This window comes from Mobula birostris, chromosome 3 (genome assembly GCF_030028105.1).
Source record: "Mobula birostris isolate sMobBir1 chromosome 3, sMobBir1.hap1, whole genome shotgun sequence".
Classification (NCBI taxonomy): Eukaryota; Metazoa; Chordata; class Chondrichthyes; order Myliobatiformes; family Myliobatidae; genus Mobula; species Mobula birostris.
The window spans coordinates 2,671,885-2,699,452 of record NC_092372.1 but is presented as its reverse complement, the minus strand read 5'-3'; the positions used below and the strand labels follow the sequence as shown (position 1 = coordinate 2,699,452).

The following is a 27,568-nucleotide window of genomic DNA, read 5'->3' as shown; positions in this document are numbered from 1 at the left end:
TGGAAACATAAAGCGCCGCCCCATCGGTGAAGCCTGCACCTGTGTGCTCCTCCGGTGTGAAGAGGAGAAGGGAACGTTCCCGCAAGAGGGCAGGGGATGTAGATGCAGGGGAGTCCCAGTAAGGGGTGGGAATCCGGGTAGGGGTTGGTTCTAAACCTGAGTCCCCAGATGTAGCCACCAGTCCTGGAGTAGATGGTGTGGTTGTGCAAAAAGCTTGTGATAGCCCTGTTTGCACAAATGAGGCAGCCCTGGAGGCCTCCACCCAGGACCTACAAGTCAGCGCCCCTCTGGAGGCCAGTGTACCGAATAATGTAAGAGGAGACGAGACAAAGCTCTCTCATTCTCAGCACCAGGCTGCTTGTGAATCCCTTGGACCAAAGGTGCCGGGTTCCCCTCTATGCCTGCCCCCTGGGGAGGGCGTTTTTCTGTGCACGTCGACCCCAGCAATTAATGACTTGCAGGGAGTCCCTGGGGATTGTCCCTCCACTGTCGCAAATGTGGATGAGGCTGATGCGACGGTGGAGCAGGCAGGTAAGAGCGAGGTGCCCGCTGCGCGGTATGGGTCACAAGCGCAGCCATCTTTTGGAACATGCGGGGAGGCCGATGGGGATTCTGTCTGCAGTGACGGGTTGGAGGGGGACTCTTTCGATAGTGAAATAATGGACATCCTCACCCCTCCTGAGAAGTCCCCATTGATACCTGTAGAGGAAATTAAGCATTTTATTCTCACCTCTGAGGGTGCCAAGCACCAATCTCAACTAGCCTCGCTACGCTGGCCCAGCATGCCGAGGCTGGTGAGGTCCCTGCGAGTCATCCTCGGACGAAAGGGAAAGGGAAAGAGGAATGCGGTGGCGGGGAACGACAGACGGCAACTAAAATCTTTCCTAGATGACCTAGTAAGGGACATTAGAGGGAGAAGCAGCCTCGCTCCTACGGGGGATGGTGGGTCACAGGGTGTCGCTGGTACCGCTCGAGCCCGGAAGGCAAAAAATAACCTTGCTTTCTTTCCGGACAGTGTGGTGGAGGGCGCCTCCGCTCTCACCGAAATGGGCACAGCTGCTGAGACCTAGTGTGCTCCCGCCATGAAGCTTACCATAGCTAGTCTCAATGTAAACGGCAGCAGGGGTCCTCTTCGCAGGCATAACAATCTCTCAGCCCTCAGGGATGGGCGGTATACGGTGAGTTTCCTGCAGGAAACCCATACCATCCCTGGGGACGAGTCTGCTTGGCTCCTGGAGTGGCGGGGCGGGGTCTACATGAGCCACCTCAGCTCCATTTCTAGCGGGGTGGCGATCCTGTTGGCCCCGACCTTCCAGCCAGTATTTGAAAGAGTCCAGGACGTTGTGCCCGGCCGTCTGCTCCACCTGGTTGTGCGCCTGGATGGCGTACCATTGCATTTTATCAATGTGTATGCTCCCAGGTGCGGTATGATGCACACGCGCCTATTCTGCCAGCTGTCCACCCTGCTGAGCTCCATCGATCCTGGGGACTGCATCATCCTCGGGGGAGATTTCAATTATACCCTCGAGGCGGAGGACCGCTCGGGCCTCCAACGCGACCCAGCATTGGCAAAAAAGTTAAAGGAGCTAGTCGGCTCCTTTGACTTGGTGGACAGCTGGCGGAATCTTCACCCCAACTCTAGCGCCTTCTCGAGAAGGTCTAGAGAAGGAGGTTCCAGGATAGACCACTTTTACATCTCTCGGGCCTACATCTTCTGCGTGTCGGCGTCCTCCATGCGGCCGGTGTCGTGCTCGGATCATCACCTTGTGTGGATGGAATTTATTCCACTACACCCTCGGGTGGGATCCGGGTATTGGCATTTTAACAACCGGCTGCTGGAGGACAGCCGGTTCCGGGATTCGTTCCGAGCTTTCTGGGTCTCCTGGAAGGAGAGGTGGAGAGAGTTCTGCTCCCTACGGCTATGGTGGGATGTGGGCAAAGCCCACATCCGGTTTTTATGTCGGGAGTACACTAGGGGGTCGACAAAGAGGCGGAGCTCTGAGGTTGAGCGGCTTGAGAGAGCGTTGCTTGACCTGGAGTCCCGCCTCGGTCCGACCGCTGGAGACCAGCAGCTGTGGCAGGAATACCAGGAGAAGAAGGACGCACTAAGGAACCTGCAGCTCCAGCAGTCCCGAGGTGCGTAAGTGAGGTCACGGATCCAAATGCTGCAGGATTTGGACCGTGGCTCACCCTTCTTCTACTCGTTGGAAAGGTGGCGGGGAGTTCAAAAGCAGCTAGAGGAGCTGCTGGCTGCTGATGGCTCCTCCATCACGGACCCTGATGGAATTAACAACGAGGTCCATTCATTCTATCGGTCCTTATTCTCGCCTGATCCGTCAAATGCAGAGGCGTGTAATGAGGTCTGGGAGGATTTGCCGAAGGTCAGCCCAGAGGACGCAGTGCGTCTGGATGCCCCCCTGACTCGGGAGGAGCTGTCCACTGCCCTTCGGCAACTCCGGAGGGGCAAGTCCCCTGGTTTGGATGGACTGAGTGTTGAGTTCTATCAGGCTTTTTGGGATGTCCTGGGGGATGATTACAGCCTTGTCCTAGGGGACAGCCTAGCCACCGGAGAAATGCCCCTCTCATGGCGGAGAGCTGTTGTGGTCCTACTGCCCAAGAAGGGAGACCTCCGCCTGCTAAAGAACTGGCGGCCGGTCTCCCTCTTGTGCGTGGACTACAAGATCTTCGCCCGGGCAATGGCCAACCGTCTGGGTTCGGTAATTGGACAGGTGGTCCATCCTGACCAATCTTATACAGTCCCGGGCCGCTCCATCCAGGACAATGTCCACCTAGTACGGGACCTGATCCACCTACTCCAGGAGACTGGGACCCCGGCAACGTTTCTTTCTCTTGACCAGGAGAAGGCTTTTGACCGGGTGGACCACAGTTTCCTGGTGGGCACCCTGCAGGCTTTTGGGCTCGGACCACACTTTATGGCCCGAGTTCGGCTCCTGTACTCTGCCGCAGAGTGCCTAGTTAAGATTAATGGATCATTGACAGGACCTATCCACTTCCGAAGAGGAGTGCGTCAAGGGTGCCCCATGTCCGGTCAACTGTATGCGATCTGTGTCGAGCCATTCCTCAGCCTTCTTCGGCGAAGGCTGACAGGTCTGGTTCTGCGCGAACCGGACATGGGGGTCGTCCTCTCGGCCTACGCCGATGACGTACTCCTCATGATGACAGACCCCTGTGACCTGCGGAGGATGCGCGAGTGCCAAGATGTTTTCTCGGCGGCATCCTCCGCCAGGATCAACTGGGCGAAATGTTCCGGACTCTTAGTAGGCCAGTGGCAGGTGGACTCCCTGCCGGAGGAGATGAGAGCTTTTGAGTGGAGCACCAGACGTCTTCTCTATCTGGGAGTCTACCTGAGTCCTTCTGGGGAGACCTGGCTGGCGAACTGGCAGGACCTGGAGACAAAGGTCATGGCCCGGCTAGAGCGCTGGTCAGGCCTTCTCAGGGTGCTTTCCTATCGAGGCAGGGTGGTGGTCATAAACCAGCTGGTGGCCTCCATGTTGTGGTACCGGATGGTCACCTTGGCCCCCCCCTGCCCCTTTTGTCGCAAGAATGCAGAGGAAGCTAGTGGACTTCTTCTGGGGAAACAGGAAGCACTGGGTCTCTGCAGTGGTTCTGAGTCTCCCAGAAGGAGAGGGCGGACAGTCGCTGGTGTGTGTACGCACACGACTGGCAGCTCTCCGCCTCAGGACGCTGCAGAGATTCCTGTACGCTGAGCACCCTCCCAGGTGGCACGTGTTGGCGACTTTCTTCCTCCAGAGGGGCTGCTGTCTTGCTGAAGATATGCAGCTACCACCGGCGGGCGTCAGCCGTGCTGCTTTGCAGAGGCTGCCCGGCTTCTATCAGGACCTACTGAGAGTCTGGAACATGGTTGCCTCAGGCCGGGAATCCCCTCCTCTGGCAGAGGGCGGGGTCCTGGCCGACCCTTGCCCTGTCTCAACGGATGTCAGTGCGGCTCAGGTGTGTGGAACGACTCGGGCTGAGCTGCTCGTCGGGCCCAGGCCCCGCAGCCTTACCCGAGAGACGAATCCACACAACTTGAGCCGTCTTTCATCAACACCCACAATCCCATTTAGGGATGCAGGCAGGAGGTACCTTTATGGGCTGCTGCTCCACACCCTCCACTTCCTAGCATTTGTCCACCGTCCCGACACGCCATGGCGGTCGGTCTTTCCACCTGGAGGTGAGGGGGGTCCCCAGTGGAAGTCCCTCTACAAGGGAGTCCTTCCCATGCACCTTGGGGATCTTGGCTGGAGGGTGCTGCATAAAGCGGTGCCCTGCAATAAGTTCTTTAGTTTGTACACGGATCTCCCAGCCGCGTGTCACTTCTGCGGGCTGGAGGAGACCGTGTACCATATGTACGTGGAGTGTGTGAGGCTGCAGCCCCTTTTCGCGTATTTGCGTGGGCTGCTTCTCGCCTTCTGGTTGCATTTCAGTCCCACCCTATTCATATATGGTCATCCAGTAAGGAGGGGGGCACAGAGGGATGAGGATGTCCTTGTCAACTTGCTCCTGGGGCTGGCGAAAATTGCCATCCGTGGCTCCTGGAAAAGGGTGGCAGGAGGTTCTCCCCGGGCGGACTGCCTGGCTATGTTTAGGGGGTATGTTCGAGCCCGGGTGAACATTGAAAAGGAATACGCACAGTCCACGGCGACCGTCGAGATGTTCCGGGACCGTTGGGCTCCGCGGGGTGTAAATGCCATCATTGACGAGGATGGCAATATATTGGTTTAACATGTATTGTCTGTTTGTAGTGTAGTAAATGTGTTATTCACTGGGTTTGTAAATATTGTATAGCACCGACATTTGTAATAAAGAATTTTGTAAAAAAAAATTTAAAAAAAAAAAAAAGCACCGATAGTCAGACACAGCACCGATAGTCAGACACAGCACCGATAGTCACACAGCACCGATAGTCACACAGCACCGATAGTCAGACACAGCACCGATAGTCACACAGCACCGATAGTCAGACACAGCACCGATAGTCACACAGCACCGATAGTCACACAGCACCGATAGTCACACAGCACCGATAGTCAGACACAGCACCGATAGTCACACAGCACCGATAGTCACACAGCACCGATAGTCAGACACAGCACCGATAGTCAGACACAGCACCGATAGTCACACAGCACCGATAGTCACACAGCACCGATAGCCAAACACAGCACCGATAGTCACACAGCACCGATAGTCAGACACAGCACCGATAGTCAGACACAGCACCGATAGTCACACAGCACCGATAGTCACACAGCACCGATAGTCACACAGCACCGATAGTCAGACACAGCACCGATAGTCACACAGCACCGATAGTCACACAGCACCGATAGTCAGACACAGCACCGATAGTCAGACACAGCACCGATAGTCACACAGCACCGATAGCCAAACACAGCACCGATAGTCACACAGCACCGATAGTCAGACACAGCACCGATAGTCAGACACAGCACCGATAGTCACACAGCACCGATAGTCAGACACAGCACCGATAGTCAGACACAGCACCGATAGTCACACAGCACCGATAGTCACACAGCACCGATAGCCAGACACAGCACCGATAGTCAGACACAGCACCGATAGTCACACAGCACCGATAGTCAGACACAGCACCGATAGTCACACAGCACCGATAGTCACACAGCACCGATAGTCAGACACAGCACCGATAGTCACATAGCACCGATAGTCACACAGCACCGATAGTCAGACACAGCACCGATAGTCACACAGCACCGATAGTCACACAGCACCGATAGTCAGACACAGCACCGATAGTCACACAGCACCGATAGCCAGACACAGCACCGATAGTCAGACACAGCACCGATAGTCACACAGCACCGATAGTCACACAGCACCGATAGTCAGACACAGCACCGATAGTCACACAGCACCGATAGCCAGACACAGCACCGATAGTCAGACACAGCACTGATAGTCACACACAGCACCGATAGTCACACAGCACCGATAGTCACACAGCACCGATAGTCAGACACAGCACCGATAGTCACACAGCACCGATAGTCAGACACAGCACCGATAGTCACATAGCACCGATAGTCACACAGCACCGATAGTCACACAGCACCGATAGTCAGACACAGCACCGATAGTCACACAGCACCGATAGTCACACAGCACCGATAGTCAGACACAGCACCGATAGTCACACAGCACCGATAGTCAGACACAGCACCGATAGTCACACAGCACCGATAGTCACACAGCACCGATAGTCACACAGCACCGATAGTCACACAGCACCGATAGTCAGACACAGCACCGATAGTCACACAGCACCGATAGTCACACAGCACCGATAGCCAGACACAGCACTGATAGTCAGACACAGCACCGATAGTCACACAGCACCGATAGTCACACAGCACCGATAGTCACACAGCACCGATAGTCAGACACAGCACCGATAGTCACACAGCACCGATAGTCACACAGCACCGATAGTCAGACACAGCACCGATAGTCACACAGCACCGACAGTCACACAGCACCGATAGTCAGACACAGCACCGATAGTCACACAGCACCGATAGCCAGACACAGCACTGATAGTCAGACACAGCACCGATAGTCACACAGCACCGATAGTCACACAGCACCGATAGTCAGACACAGCACGGATAGTCACACAGCACCGATAGTCACACAGCACCGATAGTCAGACACAGCACCGATAGTCAGACACAGCACCGATAGTCACACAGCACCGATAGCCAAACACAGCACCGATAGTCACACAGCACCGATAGTCAGACACAGCACCGATAGTCAGACACAGCACCGATAGTCACACAGCACCGATAGTCACACAGCACCGATAGTCACACAGCACCGATAGTCAGACACAGCACCGATAGTCACACAGCACCGATAGTCACACAGCACCGATAGTCAGACACAGCACCGATAGTCAGACACAGCACCGATAGTCACACAGCACCGATAGCCAAACACAGCACCGATAGTCACACAGCACCGATAGTCAGACACAGCACCGATAGTCAGACACAGCACCGATAGTCAGACACAGCACCGATAGTCACACAGCACCGATAGTCAGACACAGCACCGATAGTCAGACACAGCACCGATAGTCACACAGCACCGATAATCACACAGCACCGATAGCCAGACACAGCACCGATAGTCAGACACAGCACCGATAGTCACACAGCACCGATAGTCACACAGCACCGATAGTCAGACACAGCACCGATAGTCACACAGCACCGATAGTCACACAGCACCGATAGTCACACAGCACCGATAGTCACACAGCACCGATAGTCAGACACAGCACCGATAGTCAGACACAGCACCAATAGTCACACAGCACCGATAGCCAAACACAGCACCGATAGTCACACAGCACCGATAGCCAAACACAGCACCGATAGTCACACAGCACTGATAGTCACACAGCACTGATAGTCACACAGCACCGATAGTCAGACACAGGAGAAGGCACATACAGTACATATCAGATAGCAGGCAAACACAAAAGATACATATATCGTCCATGAGTGACATGTCCTGTAAGATGATGTTGCATGTGCGTTATCAACAGTCCACAGATGAATGTTCATATACACACAATTCACCCTGTCTCCCACTGAGCACACACTGGAGGGCAGCAGTGACAGAAGAGGGTAGCCCTCAACCCAGCACAGACACCATGGTACACCACTCCAGCATCTCCTCTCTGGACAGCTTAAACGAGCAAGCCCGCGGCTTGAGGCCTAGTCCATAAGACACAGGAGTAGAATTAGGACATATGGCACGTCGAGTCTGTACGTCATTTAATCATGGCTGATCCTTCCTTCGCCCCACTCCCCAGCCTTCACCCATAACTTTTGATGCTATGCTCAATCAAGAACCTATCAAACTCTACCTTAAATACACCCAATCACCTAGCCTCTACAGCGGCCTGTGATCATAAATTCCACACATTCACCAACCTCTGGCTAAAGAAATTTCTCTGCATCTGTTTTAAATGGACACCCATCTATCCTGAGGCTGTGCCCTCTTGTCCCAGACTCTCCCACCATGGGAAACATCCTTTCCACATCTACTCTGTCTAGTCCTTCCAACATTTGAAAGGTTTCAATGACATCCCCCCTCATCCTTCTGAATTCCAGCGAGTACAGACCCAGGGCCATCAAACACTCCTCGTATAAAAACTCGTTCATTCCTGGAATCATCCTTGTGAACCTCCTCTGGACCCTCTCCAAAGCCAGCACATCTTTTCTTAGATGAGTGGCCCAAAACTGTTCACAATACTCAAGGTGAGGCCTCACCAGTGCCTTATAAAGCCTCAGCATCACATCCCTGCTCTTATATTCCGGACGTCTTGAAATAAATCCAAGCACTGCATTTGCCTTCCTCACCACCGACTCAACTTGCAAGTTAACCTTTCGGGTGTTCTGCACAAGGACTCCCAAGTCCATTTGCACCTCAGATTTTTGGATTCTCTCCCTGTTTAGAAAATAATTTGCACATTTATTTCTATTACCAAAGTACATGACCATGTATTTTCCAACACTGTATTTCATCTGCCACTTTCTTGCCCATTCTTCTAATCTAGGTCCTTCTGCATCCTACCTGCTTCCTCAACACTACCTGCCCCTCCACCAATCTTCGTATCATCTGCAAACTTGGCAACAAAGTCATTTATTCCATCATCTAAATCATTTATATACAGCATAAAAAGAAGTGGTCCTAACACCAACCCCTGTGGAACACTACTAGTCACTAGCAGCCAACCAGAAAAGGATTTTTTATTCCCACTCGCTACTTCCTATCAATCAGCCAAAGCTCTAACCATGTTAGTAACTTTCCTGTAATACCATGGGCTCTTACCATGGCCTTATGTGTGGCACCTTGTCAAAGGTTCACACACAAAGTGCTGGGGGAGCTCAGCAGGCCGGGCAGCATCTATGGAAAAGAGTACAGTCGTCAGGACGAGAGAAAAAAGCATGAGGAGATGTATAAGGTGGGAGAGGGGAGAGAGAAACTCAAGAAAATAAGTGAAACTGGGAGCAGCAGGGATGAAGTGAAGAGCTGGGAAGCTGATTGGTGAGAAGGATTCAGGGCTGGAGAAGGGGAAGCCTGAAAGGAGAGGAGAGAAGGCCACGGAAGAAGGAAAAGAGGGGAGGAGCACCACAGTGAGGCCATGAGCAGGCAAGGAGATAAGGTGAAGGTGGGGGGGGGTGTAGGTGACTGGGGTGGGGCCCATTACCAGAAGTTCAAGAAATCTATGTTCGTGCCATCCTGTTCGAGACTACCCAGAGAGGATACAAGGTGCTGGTCCTCCAACTGAGTATAGCCTCATCACGATAGTAGAGGAGGCCATGGATGGACGTATCAGAATGGGAATGGAAAGTGGAATTAAAATGGATGGCCACTGGGAGGTCCCACTTCTTCTGCCAGGCGAAGCATAGCTGTTCAGCGAAGAATTCTCCCAATCTACATTGGGCCTCACTCATATACAGGAGGCCACACCAGGAGCACCCGACGCAGTATATGACCCCAACAGACTCACAGCTGAAGTGTCCTGAATGGTAGTGGGGGAGGAGGTGTAGGGACAGGTTCCACTGCAAGCAGATCAAGTGCTACACCTCCTCCTTCACTATCATTCAGGGCCCTAAACAGTCCTTCCATATGAGGCGACACTTCAGCTGTGAGCCTGTTGGGGTCATATATTGTGTCCGGTGCTCCTGGTGTTACCTCCTGCATATCAGTGAGACTTAACGTAGATTGGGAGTGCTTCACTGAGCACCCACGCTCCACCCGCCAGAAGAAGCGGGACCTCCCAGTGGCCATCCATTTTAATTCCACTTCCCATTCCCATTCCGATATGTCAATCCATGGCCTCCTCTACTGTCGTCATGAAGCCACACTCAGGTTGAAGGAACAACGCTGTCTATACCGTCTGGGTAGACTCCAACCTGATGGCATGAATATCGATTTCTTCAACTTCCGGTAATGGGCCCCATCCCAATCACCTTTTCCTCCTCTCACCTCATCCCCTTGCCTGCCCATCGCCTCCCTCTGATGCTCCTCTCCCCTTTTCTTTGTTCCATGGCCTTCTGTCCTCTCCTATCAGACTCCCCCTTCTCCAGCCCTGTATCTCTTCCACCAATCAGCTTCCCAACTCTTTACTTCAACCCTGCCGCTCCTGGTTTCACCCATCACCTTGACTTTCTCTTATCCATCCCCAGCTTTTAAACTTACTCATCTTTTTTTTCTCCAGTCCTGCCAAACGGTCTCAGCTTGAAACGTTGACTGCCCTTTTTTACATACGAACATAAGAAATAGGAGCAGGAGTAGGCCATCCGGCCCATCGAGCCTGCCCTGCCATTCAATAAGATCATGGCTGATCTGTCCATAAACTCAGCTCCATCTACCTGCCTTTTCCCCATAACCCTTAATTCCCCTTCTACGTAAAAATCTATCTAACTGTATCTTAAATATATTTAGTGAGGAAGCCTCAACTGCTTCCCTGGGCAGAGAATTCCAGATTCACCACTCTCTGGGAAGAACAGTTTCTCCTCATCTCCACCCTAAATCTTCTCCCCTGAATCTTGAGGCAATGTCCCCTAGTTCTAGTCTCACCTACCACTGGAAACAACTTTCCTACTTCTATCTTACTTATCCCTTTCAAATTTTTGTATGTTTCTAAAAGATCTCCTCTCATTCTTCCGAACTCCAGAGGGTACAGTCCCAGGCGACTCAATCGCTCCTCATAGGTTAACCCTTTCATCCCTAGAATCAACCTGGTGAACCTCCTCTGCACTGCCTCCAAAGCCAGTATATCCTTCCTCAAGTATGGAGACACAGTCCTCCAGCTGCGGCCTCACCAGTATCCTGTATAGTTGTAGCATGGATTTTTTCATAGATGCTGCCTGGCCTGCTGTGTTGTTCCAGCATTTTGTGTGTGTTGCTTGAATTTCCAGCATCTGCAGATTATCTCCTGTTTGTGACCTCGTCAAAGGTCCTCGCTACAACCAAGACCATGTAACTCCCCCATCATCTATCTCACCAATAAACAAAAGTAACACACTTGCAGTATTTTACATTACCAATGTCTAACAGGGCCTTGCGATTGCAAGAGAAATATCCATAAGACCATGTCCAAGACTTTCAGGGTGGGAACGGAGTGAAGAGACTCAGGATAGGATGGATGGTAAAAAAGTAAAGATAGCATGTAGCCAGACTATCAGGAAGGGCAGGCAGGTGATGGGATTTAGTTGCAGCCAACAGGCTGAGTATCAAATCATTAAGAATACAGAATCAGGAAGGATAGCAAATACAGTACTCAAAGTCACAATGCACGGAGTATAAGAAATAAGGTGGATGATCTTGTTGCACTATTACAGATTGCCAGGTATGATGTTGTGACCATCACTGAATCGTGGCTGAAGGATGGTTGTAGTTGGGAGCTGAATGTCCAAGGTTACACGTTATATCGGAGGGACAGGAAGGTAGACAGAGGGGGTGGTGTGGCTATACTGGTAAAGAATGGCATCAAATCAGTAGAAAGATGTTACATAGGATCGGAAGATGTTGAATCCTCGTGGGTTGAGTTAAGAAACTGCAATGGTAAAAGGACATTGATGACAGTTATATACAAGCCTCCCAACAGTGGCTGGGAGGATGACTACACATTACAACAGCAAATATAAAAGGTGAGTTAAAAGGGCAATGTTATGGTAGTCATGGGAGATTTTAACATGCTGGTCGATTAGGAAAATCAGATTGGTAATAGATCTCAAGAGAGTGAGTTTGTTGAATGCCTATGAGATGGCTTTTTAGAGCAGTTTATCATTGAGCCTACTAGGGGATCAGCTGCAATGGATTGGGTGTTATGTAATGAACTGGAGGCGATGAGGGAGCTTAAGGTAAAAGAATATGATTGAGTTCAACTTGAAATTTGATAGGGAGAAAGTAAACTCTGATGTAGCAGTACTTCAGTGGAGTAAGGGAAATTACAGTGGTGTGAAAGAGGAGTTGGCCAAAGTAAATTGGAAGAAGCTGCTGGCAGGGATGACAGCAGAGCAGCAATGGAATGCGTTTCTGGGAAAAATGAGGAAGGTGCAGGACATATGTATTCCAAAAATGAAGAAATACTCAAATGGTAAAATAGTACAACCACAGCTGACAAGGGAAGTCAAACCTATTGTAAAAACAAAAGAAAGGGCATACAACAAAGCAAAAATTAATGGGAAGATAGAGGATTGGGAAGTTTTTTAAAACCTACAGAGAGCAACTAAAAAAATCATTAGAAGGGAAAAGATGAAATATGAAAGCAAGCTAGCAAATCATATCAAAGTTGATAGTAAAAGTATTTTCAAGTATGTTAAAAATAAACGAGAAATGAGAGTGGATATAGGACCGCGAGAAAATAAGGCAGGAGAAATAATGACAGGGGACAAGGAGATGTCTGATGAACTACTTGAGTATTTTGCATCAGTCTTCACTGTGGAAGACACTAGCAGTGTGCCTGATGTTGTAGTGTGTGAAGGAAGAGAAGTGGGTGCAGTTACTGTTACAAAGGAGACAGTGCTCAAAAAGCTGAAAGATCTAAAGGTACAGAAGTCACCCGGACCAGATGAACTACACTCTAGGGATCTCTCTGGGACTATACTCTCTGGAATTCATAAGAGTGAGAGGGGTTCTTATAGAAACATATAAAATTTTGAAAGGGACAGATAAGATAGAAGTAGGAAAGTTGTTCCCATTGGTAAGTGAGACTAGAACTAGGGGACATTGTCTCAAGATTCAGGGGAGAAGATTTAGGATGGAGATGAAGAGAAACTGTTTTTCCCAGAGAGTGGTGAATCTGTGGAATTCTCTGCCCAGGGAAGCAGTTGAGGCTTCCTCACTAAATATATTTCAGATACAGTTAAATAGATTTTTACATAGTAGGGAAATTAAGGGTTATGGGGAAAAGGCAGGTAGATGGAGCTGAGTTTACAGACAGATCAGCCATGATCTTACTGAATGGCGTGGCTATAAACGTAACTTTACTGGATGAAATAATGACAGCACAAAAAGATCGTTACTTATCTTTTCACCCATTTATTTCTTCGAGCTCAGCCAGCGAGTGAACTCCGACCCCACATCAGGGAGAGACCCTTCCTCATCTCCCCGGCGGTTCTACAAGTTCACTGCCCGATGTCAGAATTGTCAGAAGTTATATGGCCACCAATACAAAAGAACAATCAGTTTGATAACCATTCTGGTCAAGTCAATGGACTATTGATACAGAGAACAATCAATTTGATAACTATTCCGGCCAAGTCAATGGACTATTGATACAGAGAACAATCAGTTTGATAACCATTCCGGTCAAGTCAATGGACTATTGATACAGAGAACAATCAATTTGATAGACACTCCAGCCACATTAATTAAAAAAGGAATGTCCTACCTGGGTTGCTGGAGCCACAACTTAATTACAAGGATAAGAACATCCGTCAAGTTTATGCTTTAATTAAGAAAGGAATGTTCTGTCTAATTTCCAGCAGGTACTGCTTTTTGTCAAAATCAAAAGGTGTGAAAAGCCCAGAGACATCTATGTGGATCTGGGCGAACTTTAATCACCTTGCTCCAAAGGAGGCAGCTGTGAGACATTATTCAAACACACTGCAGTCACAGACATAGTCAGTACTGAATTCATTGTTTACAGGGATCTGGGAATCCCCCATTCCCTTAAACTTTATCAGGGCAGGCTCGATGGGCCGGATGGTCTACTCCTGCTCCTATTTCTTATGTTCTGAAAGAGGTAGCTGTAGAGACTGTGGTGGCATTAGAAATGATCCTTCAAAAATCATTGGACTCTGGCATGGTGTCAGAGGTCTGGAAAATTGCAAATGTCACTCCACTCTTTAAGAAATGAGGAAAGCAGCAGAAAGGTAATTATAGACCAGTTAGCCTGACCTCAGTGGTTTGGAAGATGTTAGAGTCAATTGTTAAGGATGAGGTGCTGGAGTACTTGGTGACACAGGACAAGATAGTACAAAGCCAGCATGGTTTCCTTCAGGGAAAATCCTGCCTGACGAATTCTTTGGGGAGATTACAAGTAGGATAGATAAAGGGAATGCAGTGGATGTTGTATATTTGGACTTTCAGATGGCCATTAACAAGGTGCCACACATGAGGCTGCTTACAAAGTTAGGAGCCCATGGTATTACAGGAAAGTTACTAACGTGGTTAAAGTATTGGCTGATTGGTAGGAGGCAGCAAGTGGGAATGAAAGGATCCTTTTCCGGTTGGCTGCCACCTTGAGGCCTCACTTTGATTATTGTGAACAGTTTTGGGCCCCTCATCTTAGAAAAGATGTGCTGGCATTGGAGAGGGTCCAGAGGAGGTTCACAAAGATGATTCCAGGAATGAAAGGGTTATCATACGAGGAATGTTTGTTGGCTATGGGCCTATACTCGTTGAAATTTAGAAGGATGAAGGGGGATCTCATTGAAACCTTCCGAATGTTGAAAGGCCAAGACAGAGTAGATGTGGGAAGGATGTTTCCCATGGTGGGAGAGTTTAGGACAAGAGGGCACGGCCTCAGGATAGAGGGGCGCCCTTTCAAAACAGAGATGCAGAGAAATTTCTTTAGCCAGAGGGTGGTGGATTTGTGGAATTTGTTGTGGAGGCCAGGTCGCTGGGTGTATTTAGGGCAGAAATTGATAGGTTCTTGACTGGACATGGCATTAAAGGTTACGGGGAGAAGGCTGGGGAGTGGGGTTGAGGAGGAGTAAAAAAAACAAGGATCAGCTATGATTGAATGGCGGAGCAGACTCAATGGGCCAGATGGCCTAATTCTGCTCCTATGTCTTATGGTCTAAGACAATCACTCACTGTACATTGCCCTCACGCACTGACTCCAATGCTTCCCTGTAGCAGGCAGTCAAATGGCAGAACATGATCACAGATGTCTGATCTGATGAAAATTTCTCACATTTTCTACATTAACTGTTATTCTTTCTAAACTACAAAACCAGAATTCTGCAACAACAGTGATGATTATTGGTAGTTTTATAATCAGGTTGCCAGTTACCCACCTCTGCAGAGTTTGTACACATGTCAGATCAGGTTATGTCCGGACAACACACATCAAAGTTGCTGGTGAACGCAGCAGGCCAGGCAGCATCTCTAGGAAGAGGTGCAGTCGACTTTTCAGGCCGAGACCCTTCGTCAGGACCAGCAACTTTTATGTGTGTTGCTTGAATTTCCAGCATCTGCAGAATTCCTGTTGTTCAGGTATGTCCGGACTCCTGTTTGTGTCCTTTGATTGGGTGTGTCACTGCATGTATGTCTGTGTAAGGTTGTGGCCATTGAAGACAAACAAGCTGAGGCATGACTAACCACAACCCTGATCTATTTTCCATAACGTGTTTCTACCACTCCCATCAGCACATTATGTCAACACAATTTACACCACATCTTCAATAAAGGAATATATTTTGCAGGGCATTCAGAACAACTAATATTGGCAGAATTTCTGATGGTGGTGAGAGGATGGACAGGAGGTTCAAAATGACAAGTACATATATTATCAAATTATGTATACATTATACAACCCTTAGATTTATCTCCTAACAGGCAAGCATGAAAGAGAGAAACCCAAAAGAACCTATAAAAAAGACCAAACACCTAATGTGTGGAGAGAAATTTGTAGACCACATCCTTACTACTGTTTGGGGGTCTGTTTCCCAATCCTCCGGCTTCCTACTCATCCTTGCTATGTTATACTTCTTTTCTTTTAATTTTATACTGTTCATTACTTCCCTTGTCAGCCACAGCCTCCCCTTACTCCCCTTAGGATCTTTCTTCCTCTTTGGAACGAACTGATCCTGCACCTTCCACATTATTCCCAGAAACACTTGCCATTGCTGTTCCACTGCCATCCCTGCTAGGGTATCGTTCCATTGAACTTTGTCCAGCTCCTCCCTCATAGCACCATAGTCCCCTTTGTTCAACTGTAATACTGACAGTTCCGAGTTTCCCTTCTCCCTCTCAAATAGTAGATTAAAACTTATCATATTATGGTCACTACCTCCTAACGGTTCTTTTACCTCGAGATCGCTGATCAAATCCGGTTCATTGCACAACACTAAATCTAGAATTGCGTTCTCTCTGGTAGGCTCCAGTACAAGCTGTTCTAAGAATCCATCTCGGAGGGACTCCACAAAGTCCCTTTCTTGGGGTCCAGCACCAACCTGATTCCTCCAGTCCACCTGCATGTTGAAATCCCCCATAACAACTGTAGCATTACCTTTGCAACATGCCAATTTTAACTCTTGATTCAACTTACACCCTACATCCAGACTACTGTTTGGGGACCTGTAGATAACTCCCATTAGGGTCTTTCTACCCTTAGAATTTCTCAGTTCTATCCATACTGACTCTACGTCCCCCCTCGCAAGGGACTGAATATCATTCTTCACCAGCAGAGCCACCCCACCCGCTCTGCCCATCAGTCTGTCCTTTCGATAGGACGTATAATCTTGAATATTCATTTCCCAGGCCCTGTCCACTTGCAGCCATGTCTCTGTTATTCCCACAACATCATACTTGCCAATTTCCAACTGAGCCTCAAGCTCATCTACTTTATTTCTTATACTCCATGCATTCATATACAATACTTTTAATTCATTACTCCCCTCACCTCCCATATCAATTCCTAATTCACTTGGCCATACTGTACGATCCCCTCTTGAGCTTTCTGCTCTGTTGATTCTGCTGTCTTTCTTAACTTTTCTTCTTCTCACTTTCCCTTTATCTCCATCCTTATACTTCCAGTTCGTCCCCTCCCCCCGTGGTCTGTGGAAGACACTAGCAGCATGCCTGGTGTTGAAGGGTGTGAGGAAAAAGAAGTACGCAGTTACTATTACAGGGGAAATGGTGCTCAAAACTCTGAAAGACCTAAGGGTACAGAAGTCGCACAGACCAGACGAGCTGCACCCTAGGAATCTGAAAGAGGTAGTGGTACAGATTATGGAGGCATTAGCAATGATCTTTCAAAAATTATTGGACTCTGGCATGGTGCCAGAGGGCTGTAAAATTGCAAGTTATAGAGCAGTTAGCCTGACCTCAGTAATTGGGAAGATGTCGGATTCAATTGTTAAGGATGAGGTTATGGAGTACCTGGTGACACGGGACAAGATAGGACTAATTCAGCATGGTTTCCTTAAAGGAAAATTTCGCCTCACGAACTAGTCGGAATTACGCCAAAAAACATAGGAGTAGAATTAGGCCACTCAGCCCATCATTCTATCATGGCTGATCCCGGATCCTACTCAACCCCAAACACCTGCCTTCTCGACATATCCTTTGATGCCCTGAACAATTAGGAAATGATCAACTTCTGCCTTAAATATACCCATGGACTTGCCTCCACCAGAGTCTGTGGCAGAGCATTCCACAAATTTGCAATACTATGGCTAAAAAAAATTCCTCACTTCTGTTCTAAAGGGTCGGCACTCAATTTTGAGGCTGTGCCCTCTAGTTCTGGATACCCTACCATAGGAAACATCCTCTCCACATCCACCTTATCTAGTTCTTTCAAAATTCAGTAGTTTTTTTTTAAGTTGCCCTTGAGAAGGTGGTGGTGAGCAGCCTTCTCGAACCGCTGCATTCCCTGAAGTGTAGGGACACCCACAATGCTGTTAGGGAGGGAACTCCATGAGCTTGACCCAGTGGCAATGAAGGAACGGTGATATCTTTCCAAGTCAGGATGGTGAGTGACTTGGAGGGGAATTTCCAAGTAGTGGCATTCCCAGGTATCTGCTGTTCTCGTCCTTCTAGGTGGTAGTGGTCATGGGTCTGGAAGGAGCTGCCTTAGGAACTTTAGCATGTTGTTGCAGTGCATCTTGTGGATAGTACACACTGCTGGAACTGTTCGTCGATGGTGAAGGGATTGGATACCTGCGGAGGGGGTACCAATCAAGTGGGCTGCCTTGTACTGGATGGTGTCAAGGTCCCCCTGCATTCTTCTGAATTCCAGTGAGTACAGGCCCAAAGCTGCCGAATGCGCCTCATATGTTAACCCCTTCATTTCCAGAATCATCCTCATGAACCTCCTCTGGACTCTCTCCAATGCCAACACATCCTTTCTGAGATATGGGGCCCAAAATATTTGACAATTTTCCAAGCGCAGCCTGACTAGTGTCTTATAAAGCCTCAGCATTATCTCGTTGCTTTTATATTCTGTTTCCCTTGAAATAAATACAACATTGCATTTGCCTTCTTTACCACAGACTCAACCTGTAAATTAGCCTTCTGGGGGCCTTGCACAAAGACTCCCAAGTCCCTTTGCACCTCTAATGTTTGAACCTTCTCCCCATTTAGATAATAGTCTGCACTATTGCTTCTTTTACCAAAATACATTATCATACATTTCCCAACATCCTATCAGCCACTTTTTTGCCCATTCTTCCAATTTGTCTAAGTCCTGCTGCAATCGCATTGCTTCCTCAGCACTACCTACCCCTCCACCTATCTTCACATCATCTGCAAACTTTGCCACAAAGCCATCAATTCCACTATCTAAACCATTGACAAACAATGTGAAAAGTTGCAGACCCAGTACTGACCCCTGAGGAACACCACTGGTCACTGGCAGCCAACCAGATAAGGTTCCCTTTATTCTACAAGGCAGAGATTGATAGGTTCTTGATTGGACACGGCATCAATAGTCAGGGGGAGAAGGCTGGAGAGTGGGGCTGGGGAGGGGAGAAAAGGATCAGCCACGATTGAATAGTGGAGCAGGCTCGATGGACCAAATGGCCTAATTCTGCTCTTATGTCTTATGGTCTTGCCAAGCACAGACATTTCTCAATTGCTAGGAATTCGGACTATTCTAGTGGTGTTTAATATTGTGGCTTTCTGGAGACTTACAGAGATATTGCTGTGTAGCCTTAATTGTTTATTGCAGTTGTGTCATTACCTTGCAAAGGTACCAGTTGTAGATATTCCAACTGTGATAATATATACCCCATTTATGTTCCATAGTCTTTCAATTTCCTCTTTTAATTCAGCATATTACTGTTGCTTTTCACTTACTGATTTCTGTAGATTATGTATATTTGGAACGGCTACGTCTATTAAGTACGTTATTTCTATGTGTTCCTCTCTGGGGTACCGCCACCTTGTATGATGCTGAGAACCTGAGAGGGATGCCGTCTGGAGCTTAGCTCCTGGCAGGGTCACCCATGGTGGTAAGGACAAGGGGCAGGATCCCGACAAAGCACAGTCCAACCAAGACCTCAACGGCAGAGCAGGTGGAAGATCATGGTAGAGTCTCAGGCGTCTCGGAACTATGAGGACCATCACAGCAGCTGTGAAGGTGGAGGAAGAGGGCCCCCGATCGTCTTGGTCTCCATTTCTCTGTCAAGGATCATGTGGTGGCTGCTTGTGCATCAGTCTCCCCATGTTAAAGGACCTGACACACGGGCGTTTCTCCTGGTTTGATAATCCAATTGACCAACCTGAGCAAAGCCTCCTGGCAATCAGGAAGTGTGACTGCAGCAGGAGAGTGAAGTCTGGGATCCCAGCCACACGGGTGCTGTGTGTTAGATATAGTGTCTTGCTCTTGGACTGAGGCAGATGGAGCTTTTCGGCAGCTACCCCCATGACTGAGCAGCCCTATTCAGGACCCACTCTGCTCACCCTACATGGGGAAGGGGTTGGAAAAGATGCCTTAAAAATAGCCTACCTCCTCACTCCTGCTGGATTACCGCGTCCGGTGGGATCACCACACTGCGGTCTGAAGCAAAAGCATAAGAATTTTGGAGCCTGGAATGTGCGGACACCTACAGAGAGTGAGACCAGCAATCATCCGGAAAGATGTACAACAACCATCATCTCAAGAGAGCTGAAAGTTCCAAATTGACCTTGCTGCCCTCTTTGAAGTGCAATTGGCCAAGGAGGAGAAGGGTGGACACACCATTTTCTGGAAGGGGAAACCAGCAGATGAACCCAGAATCCACAGACCTGGGTTCACCATGAAGAACAGCATCATCAGTCACCTCTCCAAATTGCCAGCTGGCATCAATGAACACCTCATGAACTTGCACCTTCAGCTCACTAACAGCTAAATGGCTACAGCTGTGACAGCCTATGCTCCAATCCGAGACTCACCAAACGATGTTAAGGAGACTTTCTATGCCAACCTAGACCACATACTATCAGATATTCTCAAGAAAGATAAAATCCATTCTTCTTGGCAACTTCAATGCCAGAGTTCAAGGAACAGCATGTCCAGGAAAGGCACATTTGGGAAAGAAGGTGCTGGCAACATCAACTCCAGTGGAGGGCTCTTACTCTGTAAGTGTGCTGAACATGACTTACCATCACTAATATACCCTGCTCCACCAGACAAATAAGGTAAAATCTTCATGGATGCATCCCCGTAAAGAATACGAGAGCGATGAGATGCAACACTGGGCATCATGGGAGGTTGTTCCTGCCTGTGGCCATCAAATTTGCAGCTCCTCCCGTGGAGGGTCACACACCCTGAGCCAATAGGCTGGTCTCGGACTTATTTCCATCTGGCATAGTTTACATATTGTTGTTTGTTTGTGGTTTTTGCACTGCTATATTTATGCTCCATTCTTGGTTGGTGCAGCTGTAACAAAACCCAATTTCCCTCGGGATCAATAAAGTATGTCTATTTATCTATCTATCTGTGATCAGTGCTGATGATGACTGGATAGACCATCGGCTTATTCGCTCACAAATGACCATCAAAATCACGCAGAAGAGCGGATTGCAAAAGAAGCTGAGCCATCCCAGATTCAACATCGAGAGCCTAAAAGACACAACGCAGGTACAACTTCTCCAGGGTGTCCTTTCTGAAAGACACTGAAGAACACTGGACCACACCGAACACCACCATCTTCGACGCCCGTAAAAACATCATTCGATACCAGACTAGGAAAAAGGAAGATTGGTTTGATGAAAGCGTCAGTGAAATGGAGGAGCTAATAGACAACAAAAAGGAAGCTTTCTGTGCCTGGCAGAAGGGCATCAACTGCAGGGCTGAAAGAGAAGCCCACTCCAAAGCTAAGGCCATAGACCAGTGTAGAGTAAGGGCAATAAAGAATCAGTGGTGGACTGAGAGGGTCCTAGAAATATAGCAGATCGCCGACTCTGGTAACATCAAGGGTTTCTTTATTGCCACAAGGGCAGTGTATGGCCCAAACCATCATGGTCTAAACCCTCTTCACTCCAAAGATGGGCAAAGGCTGCTAAAGGACAACGATGTCATCAATTCTTTTTTTTGTAATTTATTTTTTATTGAAGTTCATCATCAAACATAAGATGTATTTCAGATATTGTACATATATATCATGTAGATATATTTGCCACAAATCTCCACATAATATTTATCTGAGGTACACACTTACAAAAAAGAGAGGAAAGAAAGAACAAGCAAAAGGAGAAAACTATGTACATAGTAGGGAGTGATCTTTTTTTTTTAACAACATATTCATTGATTTGTGAGAATAAAATCAGGCCTATGAGGTGTTATGTAGTTAAACCATTTTTTCCAGTATGAATAAAATTGTTACAACTTATGATTAACAGATGCTGTTATCGTCTCCATTTTATAAATGTCCATTGTAATTTCCATCCATACATTTAAAGTTGGGCTCTCCTGTGACAACCATTTCCTGGTAAGGGTCTTTTTACCAGCCACCAGCAGTATATTCATTAAATATTTATCTCTTTTCAACCATTCTTGAGGTACATACCCAAAATATATGGTCTTACTTTCTAAGGGTATTTCAAATTTAAAGATGTCTTGTAGGGCATTATGTATCCCACTCCAATAGTCTTTGATAACGGGGCATTCGCAGAAAATATTATAATGGTTTTCATTTTGATTTCCACAATTTCTCCAGCAAACAGGGAGGTTACTATCATAATGGGATTTCTGAGAGGGTGTAAAAAAAATCTTATGAAGTTTTTCCAACCAAACTCCCTCCATTTCTGTGAACTGGTACACTTCCATTGATACCTCCATATTATTGTCCATTCTCCCTCAGATATTATTATCCCTCCTTCCTCCTCCCATTTTGTTTTAAGGTATGAAGTCGAATGTGTTTTAAGACTTGACAGACCCTTATGCACGCTTGAAATGATTCTAGTACAGTTGTCTGAATTATACGCTTTTCTAAATAACTCTATCAAACATGTACTTGCCTTGGTTACATTTTTAACAGTCCTATTAACATACTGTCGCATCTGTAAATACCGGTAAAGATCTTGTTTTTCTGTTAAGTGTTTCTCTTTGAGCATTTCAAAACTGAACAGTGTTCCTTCTTTCATTATATTGCAAATAGCTGTTATTCCTTTAGCTGTCCAATCCTTAAATCTAGCATCCAGTTTATTTGGCATAAAATCTGAGTCAGATGCACACCATTTAAACTCCCTCTAGTTTATATTCTTTTATAATAGTTTTCCATATTTTAAGAGTCCATTTCACCAACAGGTTGTCAATATTATTTATGTAACATTGTAGGTTGTTATCAGCCTAAATTCCCTGTATGGGGATAGAAAGTATCCTCTCCTCAATGTTTTTCCATTGAGCGTCGTATGATGGGTTGCACCAGCATATCACAGCTCTCAACTGTGCTGCAAAATAATAATCTCTAAGAGAAGGTAGGCCCCTCCCCCCCCTTTTCCTTGGCTAATAGCGAAGTTTTGAGACGAACTCTGGGCCTTTTACCTTGCCATATATATCTTGATAGCATCTTGTTCCATTCATTGAATTGATTTTGGTTAATCTCTATTGGTAGGGTCTGAAGGAGATATAGTAGTCTGGGCAGTATATTCATTTTAATAGATTCAATCCTTGAACTGAGACCAAGAAAAGGAATTAGGTTCCATCTTGTTATATCTTCCTTAATTTTTTTATATATAGGCTGATAGTTGCATTCTGATAATTTTGACAAATCTTTTGGCATAATGATGCCCAAATATTTGACAGACTCTGTTTGCCATGCCCAGGGATATCTACTTTCAATTTCTCTTGGTGGGCTATAGTTAAATGAAAGTAATTGGGTTTTATCTATGTCGATCTTGTATCCTGATAATTGATCATATTGTTCAAAGGATTGCATCAATTTAGGTAAAGAGTATGTTGGTTGCCCTAGATAGATCAAAACGTCATTTGCGTAACAGGCCAATTTATGCTCTGTCCCTTTAATAGTAATTCCCCTGATATCTTCATTTTGTCTAATGTATTGAGCTAATGGTTCCAGATTAATGCGAAGAGTAGCAGTGACCATGCAGAACCCTGTCTCGTGCCCCTTTCTAGGGTAAAACTATTAGATAAATATCCATTGATTGTAATCCTAGCAGTAGGATTGTCATATAGTGCCTGTATAGTTTTAATAATTGTGTCATGTAGACCAAATCTATGTAAAACTCTGCAAAGAAAATTCCAATTAACCGAATCAAATGCCTTTTCAGCATCCATGCTAATGATGCCATCAATTCTTGATGACAGGAACACTTTCAGGAAATACTTATTCGTAACACCACTGTTGACATTGAAGTCATCAACCAGCTCCCACAACGACTCAAGAAGGACGACATGAGTAAGCCTCCTGGTATCAAAGAGTGCAGACAGCTTGCAAGAAATTAAGAAACAACAAGGCCACGAGCCTGTTGGAAATCAGCAAAAATCCTCTTGGAATGTGATACAGATCTTTAAATCATATTCATCATCTGCTTGTCAAGATCTGGGACCAGGAGAAGATCCCATCTGAACTCCAGAACCCCTTTCAAAAAGGGTGACAAGGCCGACTACGGAAACAATAGATGCAATTGCCCCCGCTCCACAACAGGAAAGGTACTCACCCGGCTTTCAGGTGCCCAGCTTTTACTCTGGCAGTAGATCTACTGTTCAGAGAAGTGCTTCAAGATCCAGCAGCTCTTACACAATGATATGACTGCAACAGTCATCAGCAACAGCAGCTCTGAAATATCACCTTTTGAGGTTGAGACCGGGATCAAACAGGGGTGCATCATTACCCCAACTCTAGTTGTCGTTTTCATTGCAACCATTCTTCACCTCACTGGCCAAGTCCTCCCAGGAGTCCAGATTCTCTTTAGGACAGATGGGTGGCTCTTTAGCTTCTAGGCAAAGAACAAGGTGACAACTACTTCCATCATGGAGCTCCAATACGCAGATGACAATGCCACCATAGCTCACTCTGAGGAGGATCTGCAGTGCATAATGGAGCTTTTGCCAGAGCATAGAAGCTCCTGGGACTTGATCTAAACATCAAAAAACCCAAGTCCTACACCAACCTGCTCCACAGCAAGCTCCTAAACGTCCAACTATCCAGAAAGCATGCTACCTGGATTCATCAGAGTTTGGTATAGCAACCACTCAGTACGTGACTACAAGAAACTCAGACAGCGGGAGACGCAGCTCAGCACATCACAGAAACCAGTTTCCCCTCTATAGACTCCGTCCATGCCTCTCACTGCCTCAGTAAAGCAATCAGCATAATCAAACAGCCCACCCATCCCAGATTTACTCTGTTCCCCCCTCTTCCATCGGGCAGAAAATACAAAAACCTGAAAGCACATACCACAAGGCTCAAGGACAGTTTCTACACCAATTATACAAACAGACCGTAATACGACAAGATGGACCCTTGACTTCACAAACCAGCTCATTATGACCTTGCTCCTTATTATGAATTAGCCATGCCCTTTCTCTGCCATGGTAAATGTGACAGTAATAAACTAACTCGTCTTGCAAATCATTCTCTTTCATACATGCTCACTGACTCCCCATTTTCATCATCCAGTACTAAGGGAGATATTTACCATTGCCAATCACTGAAGGCTGAGTGTGGTGTGGTCCCCCTTCTAGGAGGCGATAGCACATGAGAAGCTTAGACAGTTATTAAGATTCTACCTGCTGGTCACAATGTGATTCTTTACCACCTTTAATGTATTCATTAATAACATCCTCTAGGACAGGAATACCTTACACCCACAGGGCACAGAGCCATACCGCAAATAGTAGGACCATTTGGTCCTCTGGATTCCTCCAACATTCAATCATTCAGACCTCCAGAAATCAAATCATCAACACAGGAAGAAAGCAGATCAGCAAAACATTCAGAACCTGCTTCAAACTTTTCAGATCTCAGCTCCGCTCGCCAAGTGCATTTTTAGGGCGTTTTAATCTCAGAATGAGTGAAGCCCAAATAAAGAATTAAATATGAAAGAATGGTGGATGGAGGGGCGAACTCCTTCCTCATCGGCACAATTACAGCAAGAGTTGAAACCAAAAGCAAGCCAGGCCCAGGGCGACCCACCTGAACCCCCCCCCCAACCCAATGCCCCCACAGCTCCTGCAATCCGGCCACTGGCCCCTCAACTTCTGCTCTCTGGCTGCCTCAGTCAATTACTCCCTACTCCCACACCCATTAGCTTACTACCCACCGCTGCTTGGCCCGTCACCTCCTGCTCTCCCTCCATCACGGCCCGTCACCCCCTGCCGCCGGCCAATCACCATCCTGCCCATCTACAACTGGCCCCCCCAGCCTGCCGCTCCCTGCTCGCTCTGCGCCCCTTGGCCGATCGTACTCCCTGCTTGCCTCTCGCCCTTTGATCTCCCCTCATCTGCCCCTCAGCCCATCGCCTCCCCTCTCCATCCACCACTCATCCTATTGCACCCCTTGCTACCCCTCAGTCCATCGCCTCCTGCTTTCCCTCTGCCCCCCAACACCACTGCCACTCGGCCCATCGCATGCCCTGCTCTCCTGCCCTCAGCCCCTGTTCTCGCTCCATCTGCCCCTCAGCCCATCGCCTCCCCTCTCCATCTGCCACTCATCCCATTGTACCCCTTGCTCTCCCTCAGTCCATTGCCTCCTGCTCTCCTGCCATCAGAAGCCCTGCTCTCCCTCGGCCCCCCAACACTACTGCCACTTGGCCCATCCCATTCCCTGCTCTCCTGCCTTTTTGGCCCCTGTTCTTGCTCCATATGCCCCTCAGCCCATCGCCTCCTGCTCTCCCTTTGCCATTCGAGCCATCAGAAGCTCTGCTCTCCCTCAGCTCCCCAACACTACTGCCACTCAGCCCATCATATTCCCTGCTCTCCTGCCCTCGGCCCATCAGCCCCTATTCTCGCTCCATATGCCCCTCAGCCCATCGCCTCCTGCTCTCCCTTAGCCCCTCAGCCCAGCACAGCCCCTGCTCTCCCTTAGCCCCTCGGCCTGTCCCCTGCCCCTCATCCGTCTCTGGCCTGTCGCCGCCGCTCGGGCCGTCGTGCCCTGCTCTCCCGCCCAGACTCGGACTCACCATCGCACTGGAAGCCGCCAAGCCCCCAGATGAAGTCGGTGCAGTGCTGGCAGAAGGTGGGCTTGGTCAGGGTCACTTTCCTGAGGCGGTGGCCGTGGTTCATATGCCGGCGGTAGCCGCGGCCCGACCGCGGACTGGAGTTGGGGCCGCCGCCACCCTGCGGCTCCCGGAGACGGGGGAGCGAAGCGCGGCTCTCCGCCATCCGCCTGCGTCCCGCCCGGGCAGCGCTGTTGGAGGGCGGGGCGGCCCGGGGTCCAGCCCCCCGTGTGGCAACCGCGCCCAGGCAGAGCCCGGGACCGCCCCGGCCCCGGCCCCGATCCCGCTCCACCGTCCACCGCCCGCAGCGCCGCCACCGGACACCCGGCTCCGCTCCGCACTGACTGGGCCCAGCGGGAAGCTGGAGGCGGGGGCTCGGCCGGCGCTCTGGGACGGGAGGGCGGGACGAGGGCGGGGAGAGAGAAGCGGGTGGGAAGGAGGGGAGAGGGAGGGGGAGAGGGAGGGCAGAGGGGGAGAGGGAGGGCAGAGGGGGAGAGGGAGGGCAGAGGGGGAGGGGAGAGGGGGGAGGGAGAGGGGGGAGGGGAGAGGGGGAGGGGAGGGGGGGAGGGGAGAGGGGGGAGGGGGGAGGGGAGAGGGGGAGGGGAGAGGGGGAGGGGAGAGGGGGAGGGGAGAGGGAGAGGGGGGGAGGGGAGAGGGGGAGGGGAGAGGGGGAGGGGGGAGGGGGGAGGGGGAAGGGGAGGGGGAGGGGGGAGGGGGAGGGGAGGAGGGGGGGAGGGGGGAGGGGAGAGGGGGGGAGGGGGGGAGGGGGAGAGGGGGGGAGGGGGGAGGGGAGAGGGGGGGAGGGGGGAGGGGAGGAGGGGAGGAGGGGGGAGGGGAGGAGGGGGGGAGGAGGGGGGGAGGGGAGGGGAGAGGGAGGAGGGGGAGGGGAGAGAGGGAGGAGGGAGGAGGGGGAGGGGAGAGGGGGGAGGGGGGAGGGGAGAGGGAGGGGGAGGGGAGAGGGGGGGAGGGAGGAGGGGAGAGGGGGGGAGGGGAGAGGGGGAGGGGGGGGGAGAGGGGGAGAGGGGGAAGGGGGGAGAGGGGGAGAGGGAGAGGAGGGGGACAGGGAGAGGAGGAGGGATTAGAGGGGGGAGGGGAGAGGGGGATAGGGGAGGGATATGGTGGGGATAGGGGGAGGAGTGGG

At 49.1% G+C, this 27,568-nt stretch overlaps 1 protein-coding gene across 1 annotated transcript in view; it reads right to left on the bottom strand.

The window, feature by feature from the left end:
• Positions 1-26,795, bottom strand: part of LOC140194866 (diacylglycerol kinase theta) — a 240,220-nt gene extending 213,425 nt beyond the window's left edge. The window contains exon 1 of the mRNA XM_072252146.1: positions 26,392-26,795. Coding sequence (XP_072108247.1) covers positions 26,392-26,593 — 202 coding nt within the window. The 5' untranslated portion in view covers positions 26,594-26,795. The remainder of the gene's footprint in view (positions 1-26,391) is intronic.
• Between the last annotated feature and the right edge of the window lie 773 nt (positions 26,796-27,568).